The sequence below is a fragment of the Colobus angolensis genome, unplaced genomic scaffold, assembly GCF_000951035.1.
Source record: "Colobus angolensis palliatus isolate OR3802 unplaced genomic scaffold, Cang.pa_1.0 Scaffold63, whole genome shotgun sequence".
In the NCBI taxonomy this organism is placed as follows: Eukaryota; Metazoa; Chordata; class Mammalia; order Primates; family Cercopithecidae; genus Colobus; species Colobus angolensis.
Genome location: NW_012119932.1, coordinates 9,915,252 through 9,928,930, shown reverse-complemented (window position 1 = coordinate 9,928,930; position 13,679 = coordinate 9,915,252). Strand labels below are relative to the sequence as shown.

The following is a 13,679-nucleotide window of genomic DNA, read 5'->3' as shown; positions in this document are numbered from 1 at the left end:
GATCATGTCAGTTGATGCTGAAAAAGGATTTGACAAAATCCAATGCACATTCATGATAAAAACTCTTGGCAAACTAGAAAGAGAAGAGAAATTTCTTGACTTGATAAAAACCATCTGCAAAAACCTACAGCTAACAGCATACTTAATGGTGAAATACTAAATGCTTTCTCCCTAAGATCAGGAACAAGGCAATGGTATTTATTTCACACCCCTCTAACTCAGCATAGTATTAGAATTCTTGCCAGAATAAAGCAAGGAAAAATATATAGAGAGACTGGAAAGGAAGAAATAAAATTGCCACTTTTGCAAGTTTAACTGTTATCTGCAGAAAATCCTAAGGAAGATAGAAAAATATTCTTAGAACTAATATGTGAGTTCAACGCGAACTCAGGATAAAGGAACAATACACAAAAATCTATCAAATTTTAATATACTAACCATTAACATGTGGAGACCAAAATTAAAAAACAATACCACTTATAATCATTCCAAAAAAATGAAATATTTAGGTATATACTTAATGAAGCATATACAGGCTTATGTGATGAAAATTACAAAATAATGAAATAAATAAAAGAAGGCCTAAATAAGTCTAGATACATACATGCTCATGGACTGGAAAACTCAACATAGTAAAGACATCAATTTTCCCCAAATTGACGCATAGATTTAATGCAATTCCTACAAAAATCTCAGCAAGGTTTTTCTGCAAACATCTAAAAGCTTAACTTATTTTTATTTTTATTTATTTATGTTTTTTAGGATAGAGTCTTCCTCTGTCACCTAGGCTGGAGTGCAGTGGTGTGATCACAGCTCACTGCAACTTTGAACTCCTGGGCTCAAGGGATTTTCCTGCCTCAGCCTCCCAGTTAGCTAGGATCACAGGCAAGTGCCACAATGCCTGGCTAATTTTGTTATCTTTGGTGAAGATAGGATCATGCTATATTGCCGGGTCTAGTCTTGAACTCCTGGCTTCAAGGGATCCTCCTACCTTGGTCTCCCAAAGCTCCAGGAATACAGGCATGAGACACTGCACCCAGCCTTTATTTTAAAGTTTATATGGAAAGGCACAGGACTTCAAATTGCTTAAACAATCTTCACAAAGAAAAATGAAGTGGGAGGAGTCACTCCACCTGATAGTAAGGCTTACCATGTAGCTATAGTAATCAAGACAGTGTGATATGGGTGAGGAGTTAGGCACATAATCAATGGAATAGAACAGAGAACCCAGAAACAGACCCATACAAGTATGTCTAACTGATTTTTTTCAAATGTGCCAATGCAATTCAATGAAGGAAGGACAGCCTTTTCAACCAATGGTGCTAGAAAAATTGGACATCCAGGGGCAAAACATTGACTTCCACCTAAATCTCCTATCTAAACCAAAAGGAGCTCAAAATGGATCATAGACACAAATGAAAAATGTAAAATCATATAACTTCTAGAAGAAAACAGCAGAAATATCTCTGGGACTTTGGGGTAGGCAAAGAATTCTTAGACTTGGTACCAAAAACATGATCTATAAAAGAAAAAGTCAAAAAGCTGAACTTCAACATTAAAAACTTTTGTTCAGTGAAAGGCCAATATAATGCAAGAAAATTAAAAGGCAAGATATAGACTTGGAATTAACATTTGCAAACCACATACTGACAAAGGATCATTGAGAATAGATAAAAAGCTCTAAAATCTAACAGTAGAAAAATAAACAATTCAATTAGGAAATGGGCAAAAGATATAAATAGATATTTCACTAGGGAATAGATACATAGATGACAAAAAAGCACATGAAAATTACTCACCATTAGGGAAATGCAAATTAATACCACGAGATATTAATACACACCTAACAGAATGGCTAAAATAAAATGAAATAACAACAGCAACAATAACAGTACCCTACAATGAGATGACCAGGGGAGGGATAGGGGCTTCCCAGTTATAGAAAACAATGACTTCCTAATCAAAATAATACAAGCCAGAGCACAATGGAATAGCATCATAAAGTCCTGAATGAAAATAAATGGCAAACTAGAACTCTATATTCAGAGAAAGAATCCCACAAAATTTAAGAAAATCAAATCATTTTCAAAAAACAAAAACAATGAACACTTTTTATCAGAAGATCTCCAATAAAAGAAACACAAAAGAGAGGTCTTCCAAAAGAAATACATTAATCCCATATGGAAGCATAGAATTTCAGGAAGAAAAGAAAAATAATAGCAATGGTAATTTTACATTATTAATAATTGTGTAAAACAATAAAAATATTTTGTGTACCTATTATGAATGTAGAATTAAAATACTTGGCATATATAGCACAAAAGACAGGAAGTAGGTAAATGGGTTTACAATGTTCCAAGGTCCTTGGATTGATTATTGATTATAACATGGTAAAAGTATCAATTTTAAATTAGATTCTTAACATATAAAGGTTGAATACTGTAATCTCTAAGGTAACTACTGAAACAAGAGTAACAGGATGTATAAATAATAATTTTAAAAGGGGAGTAATAAAAAAGTGATTAATTTTAAAAAGAAAAGATAGTTAAAGGAAAATAAGAAGAGGTGGGAAAACAAAACACAAATAGTACAAAGGTCTATTTAAAACTAATAATGTTAGTAATTTTATCAGATATAAACACATTAAATTCACCAATAGAAAGACATAGCCAAACAGAAGTCAAATACATTCTTCAGGATAGAGAAAAGTTGAAAATAAAAGGGCTTAAAAATATATCATGCAAATATGAACCACAAGAAAGCTACTGGAAGTTATACTAAATCAGAACAAGTAGAAATTAAGGCAAGAAGCATTTAAAAACGTTGTTACACAATAGTATGAGTCAATCTACCAGAAAGATATGATAATTACAAATGTATATGTGCCACACTGGCTTCAAAATTAAAAAGAGCAAAACTCTAGCCAAGATGTTTCTACTGAGCTTCTAATTCTCTTATCTGACTACTTACTGAACACTAGCTGGATATCCTAAAGGTACCAAATTCTGCAGATAAAACCCAAAATTTTTATTATTTTATTCTGCAAAGCACTGTCCTCTCCTAGTAATTTTCTATTTGAATAGTGGTGTCACAAGATATTGTCCAGAAACCTTAGGAGCATTATTATTTCTTTTTCCCAAGCCGCTTCTTTCAAATGGAACACTGTGTTATTGATTCAATATTTTGAGGATTTCTCCTTTCAATCTCCTTTATTTTCCTGGTACCACTGCTCTTATCATCCCATGCCTAAACTACTGCAATACTTTCCTAACTTTTTCCCTGGAATGCTGCTTCAAAACATCACCCCCACAGGTGCTAGGATGTGCTTTCTAAAATAAATCTGACTAGATCATAGCACTCTCCAGCTCAAAACAATTACGGGCTCACCTTTGCACATGATGCAGAGCCCTCCATGTCCAGCCTTCGCCTATCTCTCCTCTTTCAGCACCTATTGTTCTCCACCTTATGCCCCAAAGCATTACCAACGTTCAGGTTAGCCGGCATCCATTGAAATGGGATGCACCTGTAATTTTGTACATGTGTTTATTTTTCTCCATAGATTGTCCATTTTCCCAATGAATGCCTCTTTCTTTTTTTTTTTTTTTTTTTTTGAGATAGAGTTTCACTCTGTCACCCAAGCTGGAGTGCAGTGGTGTGATCTTGACTCACTTCAACCTCTGCCTCCCAGGTTCAAGCGATTCTCCTGCTTCAGCTGCCCGAGTAACTGGGACTACAGGTGTGTGCCACCACGCCCAGCTGATTTTTGTATTTTTTGGTAGAGATAGCATTTCACCATGTTGGCCAGGCTTCAAACTCCTGACTTCAGGTGATCAGCCCGCCTTGGTCTCTCAACTGCTGGGATTACAGGCGTGAGCCAGCATGCCTGGTCAATGAATGCCTTCTTATCCTTCCAAAATAATAGTATTTATAGTTAAAAATTCTTGCATGTGAAATGAGTGACAAGTATTTTCTAATTTAATCACTGAACCCTATAAGGTCGTTATTATTAGTGTACTGTTTTCACAGATAAAAAAAAAAAAACAAGACACAGAGTGGATAAGTAAATTGTCCAAGATCAACCTCATTGAGATGTACAAACCGAGTTTGAATCTGGGATGTGATGCTCCAAGTTTAACTTCTTACCCATTGCACCGTAATTCAGGACTCACATTCTCTGAGGTGCATCCTCTAACAATCCTGTGTCCTTTCTTCCACCGAACATCCAAGTACCATAGATCCCTTCTTACGTGCTTCCAGTGCCCTTTTTGCATACACTTCTGTTAAAACTTCCCTGGGGGCTGGGCACAGTGGCTCACGCCTGTAATCCCAGCACTTTGGGAGGTCAAGGCGGGTGGATCAGGAGGTCAGGAGTTCAAGACCAGCCTGACTGACATGGTGAAACCCCGTCTCTACTAAAAATACAAAAATCAGCCAGGTGTGGTTGCATGCACCTGTAATCCCAACTACTCAGGAGGCTGAGGCAGGAGAATCACTTGAACCCGGGAGGTGGAGGTTGCAGTGAGCCGAGATTGCGCCATTGCACTCCAATCTGGGCTACAGAGTGAGACTCCATCTCAAAAAAAAAAAAAAAAAAAAAAAAAAATTCATCCCTGGGTATTTTTATCAATTGCCACAGAGGCAATGAAGGCTTATTAAGAAAATCATGAGTTTGGGGACAGTCAAACCTAGTTCAAAGCTTGGCTTTACCTCTTACAAACCCTTTGACCATGGATAAATTACTTAATCTCTTAAATTATTATTTCTTCCTTTGTAAAATGGGGTAATTCTTGTCTCATGGGGTAGTTCTGAGGATTAGATGAAGTAATATACATCAAGCAGCTCATGCTACCTCTGGTAGGGCACAGACTCAGGGACAGGCAGCTATTTTCACGATGCCCTGGAATTTCCTGACAAGTCTTTACTTGTGAGTGAGCAAAATGTACAGCTACCAAGTAACATCAACAGACTTTTCACATATTAGAATGAAGAGAAGAACATGGTCCCACTATTATATTTCTTAATTTATTTATAACAAAAGAATGTTTTAAAATTTTTATTGCTGACTGCATATATTTTGTTTTTATGTTCCTAGGAATACTATATCAAAGCCAGGCTGATCTGAGTAAGGATGATGATTATTATTGGGAATTTATGGGTACAAATAATTTAACCCCAAAGAACCAGTTACCTGCGACAAAACTAGGTTGCGTCTTGTGTTTTAGATTACACAAAATAAGTGCTTCTTCCCAGCACCTGTTCCCTTCAGTGTTTTTCAAAATGTTATCCTATAATTTACCATTAACTCCACTGTATCACTTAGTTTGGTCTCCACTATACCATCTGGTTTTACTTGCACAAGGACAGCCCCACCCTTCAAGACCAGGAGAGGCAATCTAGGCATCGGTGGGGGCACAGACGCCAGTGTTGAAATATATTTATTAAGAACCATTCCTTTCTTCTGGCTGATTTGGTATTTAACTGCTGTCTACTTGCTTTTGTAAAGCTTTGGTGAACCAAGCATTTGTTGGTTTCTTTATCCCGTTCCCACATTCTCAGCTCAGCAAAAAACCTTTCCTCATGAAACCCACAAAGAATAACCTGAAGATAACCTTGTCTTTAGTATCATCCCCCAAGGGAAGTCTAATCACCAGTAAAAGGTACAGGGTTGAAAAAGGACGGAAATCAGCTTAGTTGGGTTTTTCTTTAAATGGGTTTACAGTTTCAGCTCATCTCATTCTCAGACTTCATCACAGGGAGCAAATGACATTAGGAAACCAGAAAAATGGCATTCCTTGGTTGCTTTCGAGCAATACCCTCATTATTGCTAAACTGAGAGTTATTTGATCAGTGATTTAGCAAATTATTCAAGTTACAATTCAACTTCCTTATTGCATTTATACTTCTAACAGTAATGTGAGCTGCCAACTTCAATCAGGCTGCCAAGAGGTAACTAGAGACACAAACATATATTTTTTATGCCATTGAATTTTTAAGTTTATTCTTGTATTGTTGTATTGTATATGTGCCTCATACAGTTTAAATTTAACACCAAAACTGGGAAACTCATACTAGAAGGAGAAGTCTGAATTGGACATGTTAGTTTTTTTTCCATTTGTTGTGACCATGTTTTCCATCTTTGTGGCCCTAGACCCTCTTCAGCTTTCTCTGCCTCCTTCCTTCCTTCCTTCCTTCCCTTCCTTCCTTCCTTCCCTTCCTTCCTTTCTTTCTTCCTTCCTTCCTTTCTCTTTCTTTCTTTTCTTTCTTTCTTTCTTTCTTTCTTTCTTTCTTTCTTTCTTTCTTTCTTTCTTTCTTTCTTTTTCTTTCTTTCTTCTTTCTTTCTTTCTTTCTTTCTCTTTCTTTCTTTCTTTCTTTTTCTTTCTTTCTTTCTTTTCTTTCTTTCTTCTCTTCTCTTCTTCCTTCTCTTTTGTCTCCTTCAACTTCCTCCTGCCACTCCCATTGTCTTCCTTTAGCGTGTTTGAGAGACATTTTCCAGATGTTAAGGTAATAGGCAAAAACCCACAGGCGACAAACACAGATGACCTAAATATTGAGTGTGATCCGGGATTCCTAATTCTCTGAGGATGAAAGTGATTCAATTTACCTCTCTGTGTACAGCTTACCCAACAGTTATATAAACCAGGATTGAATTTTGAGAATGAACTGAATCTAGATAAAATCTAATGTGTTCTATATGGTATATTATTATATCTCATTATAAAATATGATTTTGAAGTAGGCATAATTTATCCATTTATTCTGTAAATCACTCATATGGAATCACTCATATGGACAATATTGATGGAATAAAAATTATGTACCAGGCCTCTGCAAGGCCTGAGGATTTAATCAGAATGTAGCTTTTGATTTCAGATTTAGGTTATGAAATGTACTTTAGGATTTGAGGGTTAGGTGTCACTGCAAAGTGGGTAGGGATGAGCAAGAAATCATCGTAGCATGACGTGGTCCTGTTGAGAATGTTGATCCCTGCCCACCCCACCCTCAGCCATCCCCTAACCTTAGCAATAGGGTCAGGGGGAGGGGCTTGAAAATTTGGGACTTCAATATTACTTTCTAATGCATAGATTCTTTCACTCTGACAGCTAAGGTGCTTTCCAGAAATTATCTGCTTTATCCCCATCACATTCTTAAAAGATAAACAGTTGTAATATTTCAAATTGATCAGTTTTTTGGTAGATAAAAACTGAGTTCCAAAACATTATAGGGCTTTTCTAAAGCCGTATCAGCAGGCAATGATACCATGCATCAATCAGCTCTTTCCATCTAGACATATTTCTTTTCTTTTTTTTAGACAGAGTTTTTTGCTCTTGTTGCCCAAGCTGGGCACAATCTCGGCTCACCACAACCTCCACCTCCCGGGTTCAAGCGATTCTCCTGCCTCAGCCTCCTGAGTATCTGGGATTACAGGCATGTGCCACCATGCCTGACTAATTCTGTATAGAGACGGAGTTTCTCCATGTTGGTCAGGCTGGCCTCGAACTCCTTACCTCAGGTAATTCACCCACCTCGGCCTCCCAAGGTGCTGGGATTACAGGTGTGAGCCACCATGCCCAGCTTTTTTTTTTTTTTTTTTTTTTGAGATGGAGTTTTGCTCTTGTTGTCCAGGCTAGAGTGCAATGGTGCGATCTTGGGTCACTGCAACCTCTGCCTCCCCGGTTCAAGCAATTCTCCTGCCTCAGCCTCCCAAATAGTTGAGTTTACAAACATGCACCACCATGCCCAGCTAATTTTTTGTATTTTTAGTAGAGACAGAGTTTCACCATTTTGGCCAGGCTAGTCTTGAACTCCTGACCTCAAGTGATCTGCCCAAAGTGCCAGCATTACAGGCATGAGCCACTGTGCTTGGCCTGTCTGGCCATATCTCTACATTTGTTGGACTGTAATTCATTCTGTCCTTGTTACATATGTGCTTGGGTATTTTTGCCTTGGTCTCTTAGCAAAGGTCTCTGAGTCTGACCTTAATGCAACCTGATTCATTCTCCATGTGACAAATACCCCAGGTAGAGGAAGGCAGACAGTGGCCCTTGTCATCAGCATGTGTGATCTGGGCAACAGGGGCTGGCTGGGAGCTTTGAGTCCAGGTGAGAGGTGAAGCCAGCTGAACTTCCAGGGTTAAGTGGGGACTCGGAGAACTTCTCTATCTTACAAGAGGACTGTAAAATGCACCAATCAGCACTCTGTAAAAACATACCAATCAGTACTCTGTAGCCAGCAAGAGGATTGTAAAATGCACCAATCAGTGCTCTGTAAAATACACCAATCAGCAGGATCCTAAAAGTAGCCAATCGCAGGGAGGATTGAAAAAAGGGCACTCTGATAGGACAAAAATGGAATATGGGAGGGGGCAACAAGGGAATAAAAGCTGGCCACCCCAGCCAGCAGTGGCAACCCACTCGGGTCCCCTTCCACACTGTGGAAGCTTTGTTCTTTCGCTCTTTACTATAAACGCTGCTACCACTCACTCTTTGGGTCCATGCCATCTTTAAGAGCTGTAACACTCACCACGAAGGTCTGCAGCTTCATTCTTGAAGGAAGGAACCAACTCCAGACACACAGGCACTGCCACCGCTTGTCCCTGAGGCTGTGTCTTCCCCATCTGTCTTCCTGTGCTGTCCCCCTGCTGTCTGGCAGGGGACACCCCTCAGTCTCTCCTTGGTAACTCACTAATTGAAATGCCTGCAGACCTCCCAACTAATAGAGCCAAGTTCCATTTTTTACACTGAAGTTTTGCTGAAGTGTTACAGAATATATCATTTTAGAAAAAAAATGAAACAATGATGGTACTGCACAGTAAATAAGTTTACTGAAAGCCCCTGATCTAACCCTATGTGTAGAAGTTTGGTGTGTAGTGTGATGAGCATATTGCGAACAGACTGAGCAACTCTCTGGTAAGAGACCCATTTGGGAAGAAGAACATGGAGTCTCTGATGGTTAAAAACACGTTTGCAAGTGTGAAGTGCTTTGTGCAGGATACACATAAGCAGAGTCAAGGCTGGAGCCACCCTACTGGTAAAGGAAGGGGCAGTAACTAAACCAGCAGAAGTTAACAGAACAGAAGGTGCTTAAAAGCATCCGTTCTGCCTACAGGCCATGCCCACTTAGCCAAATCCACAGCACCAACAGCTTTTTAAACTTTATAGGAGTATAGACCCCATTGACAATCTGATGCAAACTACGAACTCGGTTAAGAAAAATGGTCCGATTTGCAGATTATTTCAGTTTCACAGATTGCTGCAGCCCAGTGTAATCATTTTGCTGGTTGCCAGCCATTCAGGATCAATTATTCATATAGCGTTGGAGCACATGGGGGAAACAAGCAGGCACATGTCCATTGCAGTTAGAGATCAGCTCCTGCTTGCCAAATGTGCTTTCTCCTTACCTCACATCCCACGCACATGGGCCTCCAGCAGCAGAAGTTCCGAGGAAAAGGGAGACCCAATTTCACTACATGTTTAGTAATTAGCAACTAGGGATAGTTCCCCCAAATTTGCTGTGACTCACTAGCAATACAAATATAACAAACGCACAAGACGAAATTAACCTAATAGTCACATAATTATATAAGCCAGTCTCTTCGTCGACTCCTGAAAAATGGAAGCAGGTGTACATAAAGCATTGTCAACTGCATAATCTAAATAGCAAATCTGCAAAACCCTACTTAGTGTTTTAGTTAAGATCGAAACAGAAATGTCATAGACTAAAATGGTCTCCTCTCCACATCAATTACTTACTAAGTGAAGATATTGTTTTCCAGGCTGAACAAACAGTCTTGTAAATGAAAATCCACTATCTGGCCCACAAAGTTACTTTCCTCTCTTTAGGGGAAAGACAGGGTTGTTTTACATAAATGAGTTGGAGGTAAAAGGGGCATCCTATTAGCCAAGTTTGTTTTCATCCAGAGCTATAACTAAAAGACTCTATAAACCTTACAATCAAAGCAATTCTTATTGTTCCTTCCCCCTCTCCTCACTACAAACAACAAAAACCAAAATGAAACAAAATTTAAAAGTTAGGCAGAATGATCAATAAACTTGTCAGTGTGGTCTTGAAAGGTTTGTAAGACCACTGCAATGCAAAATTATAATACTTAGGTTTTCAGTTAAATATTACCATCAAAGAGTAGTTACAATGACTTTTTAAGTATTTCCAAGTGGCTGATGGCGTTTATGCAGATGAAAAAGAGGTAAAAGTCATCTTCATGAAATACAGGAGTAACGTGATGCTGGCAAGGAATTCCATTTCTACATTCTCCACTTAAACCTTTTCTCTAACTGTGGCCAGAGGAAAACAGTAAGTGACTGTAATTGTTCAATGACTCATGCATAGACAATGCTTCTGACACTGTAAGACTTTCCCCCTGTTAAATCACAATAGGTCTAAAAATGTCTTCTTTGTGGCTTGGAAAGATATAGTAATTTAATGAGGCTAGGGAACCCTGGCTCACTTGAGAAGCTTCATGCAGAAAACAGCAGCGAGGGGAGTGTTAACACAACAATTACCATTTTCTTGTGAGAATATATTAGGAAAAAGTAAAACAACTTGAAAGGTAGCAAAGCAAATGCAGAGATATGATATTTGGTCTAAAGTCTGTGCTAAAGGCAAGAATATATCCTTTTTTTGTGCTAAAAAAAAAAATCTCCAAAGGAAAATTAATTTTTCTTTCAAAAAGCCTTCCGTCTTTTGTATGCTACTTCACTTACACGATTCTATTAGGGCAACACTCTCTGACTGCCCATGAGACTTGCTTTCAAGTTACTGTTGAAACAGCTAAGTAGGGGAGGTGGCAAAGGGGTTTTCTGACACAATTTGTCTTGAGGTGTGTGGTTTACCGGGTAGCCTTCAAAACACAATGTCTAATTGCTTTCCTCAAATAATGCATGAAAAAATTCACATGCCCAATACCAAGAAGTTGAAGGTAAACCCTGTTTTGCATCAGAGAAACAAAGTTTATCCACACTATGGGAGAAAGAGAAAGTTTGAAAAGTGAATCAGGGTTATTATCACAGAAAACTGCCTGGATTTTTCTGAGTCTTCACAGAGTATGAGATTTGTTTGGAGAGCTGTGCATTTTTAGAACATTAATCACAACTATATTCAAATGGAAAAGGATCAAAACACTTTCCAGAGTCAAATATTAATGATCTTAGACTGTGTCACTGATGCTGTTAGAATAGCCAAACAGGTAATTGATTAACTACCTTTTATTTTAAATCATTCAAAGTTCTAAGTTAATTGGATCTGGGTGATTATTTCTCACAGGCAGTGTTTGATGTGGATAATTTATTTCTCACATGCAGTGGGAGTAACCTGGGACATATTTTCAGTTTATCCTCTCACCTAACTTTACCTGCTCCCCTATATCACCCTCTCCAGTCCAAATTCTTTCTCAAGCATCAGCTTCCAACTAAACAGCTCCATTTAGACAGGTCTTCCAACTTAAAATACCCCAAATTACAAATAACATTTCTCCCTTAAATCTTAGTCTCCTAAGGCACCACCATCCAACAAATTACCTACAGAAAGTCATCCTCAATTCACGTCCTCATTAAAATATCATCAGAGTCCAAACACCGCGCTTCCAATATATTCTGCCTTCCATCTCTCAGATTTCTGCCCTTCCCTTTATCTCTTTCCCCTCTGGGTTCATCCAAGGCTTTGACACTTCCCATCCAGATTTCTATCATAAGTTTCTTCCTTCCCATGTTGTAGGTTCTTCTAGCCTTCCTCCACTGTGCTACCGAAGTGAATTTTTGTTTGTTTGTTTGTTCTGATTTTTGAGACAGAGTCTCATTCTGTCACCCAGGCTAGAGTGCAATGGTGTGATTTTGGCTCACTGCAACATCCATCTCCTGGGTTCAAGCAATTCTCCCACCTCAGCCTCCCAAGTAGCTGGGATGACAGGCCACAACACCCTTCCCAGCTACTTTTTGTATTTTTGCAGAGAAGAGGTTTTGCCATGTTGGCCAGGCTGGTCTTGAACTCCTGACCTCAGGTGATCCACCCGCCTCGGTCTCCCAAAGTGCTGGGTACATTTGTTGAGTGATTTTTTTACAACATTAAAATATGTCATACATAATTTTTAAAACCAAGCCCTTACATGGCATATTCTTCTAAGCTTCAAGGAAAAGCAACCATAGTCAGTTGGGGAAAAAATTAAATAAAGCAGAAAGCTAACAGTCCTGAAAACTGGATTTACAAGTCCAGAATTCTTACCCAATGTCTGCCGGAAAGATATCTTCCAGCCTCTTGCTGTCTGAAATGAATCAGTATTGAACACCAGGAGCATACTATTATTCCTGCTTTTCACATTTGGTGGGCGCTTGGAACCACAGAATTTGCCAAGAAGGGGATCGCTGGTATCGGCACCATCGTAAATTGCCAGGTAGTCATGGGAGCAGGCGGTGGAGGGAACCACATCAAAATCACTGAACCTGTGAAATGAACCTTGTTAATACTGACTTTTCCATCTGGACTTCTATTAAATTGTAGCTTTAGCTGTTGCAAAAAATGACAAGGAAAAAACTACCAGTAGAGCATTCAAGACTCACTTGACAGGAAATATTAGAAATCAAACAGTACTTTACTGATTAGTTCAAAAGTTTAGCCAAATTTGTTTTTAGTAATTACAATATGCCAAAAACTGTGATAGCAGCTGGGGATGTCAAGGTGAGTAAGATACAGTCTTACCTTTCAAGGAATTCACAGTCTAGGGCATATTAAAGTCCATCTGAGATCAAATTTTGATGAGTTGAGCAGATATTTATTATCCCAGCAATACTTTAGTTTTTTAGGTCTCATTAAAAATACCATGTTTACTCTTCCCTTGTTATTTTATGAGATGAAGTAGAACTTATGGGAAGCATGCTAATGTAACAGAAGATATGCTGGTTTTAGAATCATAGCTCCACTCTCCTTCTCACAGTCTCATTTTCCTCTTCTAAAATGAAGTTTATATTAAGGTCAGGTGAAGAACAGGAAATTCACATTTAAGACCTCTGTGGTGGTCACTGACACTTCTGCACACGGTCCCAGCTCTCTGCCTCCCCAGCACAGGTAGAATTGCCCTAGGCGCACACTTTGAGGTTTGACATGGCTGCTAGGAGTTTCTTTGACCACAGAAATGTAAGCAGAAGGGATACTTATTACTTTATGGGAGAAGTTTTACAAATGACTACTTGCTTTGCCACATTGCCTTCCCACTGCAGTGACGATCATGGAAGCAAATGTAAAAATGAAGCTTCCATCAGCCTGGGTTGTTGGATGACCACGATGAGTAGAGCTTCCATGCCAGCCCACACTGAACATGCTCATTCGAACGAGAAATAAACTTGTTGAGTTAAGCTGCTGTGCCATGGAGTTGTTTGTTACCATATGCATAACCTATTCTGAGAGATGTGTCCCTAAACTTTTCTCTGTCTTATACTGTGTTTAATTTGGGCCTTATTCTTTGTCATGTTAAATAACGATTTCCAGAGTTTCTGAAAAAGCAAGGCTTCCTACATGGTTTTACTTTCAAGTTTTATGGTGGGTTTTTATAGCTTATTTTTAAAACTTGTTTAAAAAAATAATATTTGATATCCTGTCCTCATTTTTGTAGGTTCTTCTGCTTTTTCTTTTTTTTTTTTTGAGACAGAGTCTCACTCTGTTGCCTAGGCTTGAGT

The 13,679-nt window shown here is 38.7% G+C and overlaps 1 protein-coding gene across 1 annotated transcript in view; it reads right to left on the bottom strand.

Moving 5' to 3' along the window:
• Positions 1–13,679, bottom strand: part of CUBN (cubilin (intrinsic factor-cobalamin receptor)) — a 315,183-nt gene that overhangs the window by 32,267 nt on the left and 269,237 nt on the right. The window contains 1 exon segment of the mRNA XM_011963893.1: positions 12,232–12,449. Within this exon segment, the coding sequence (XP_011819283.1) occupies positions 12,232–12,449 (218 nt within the window).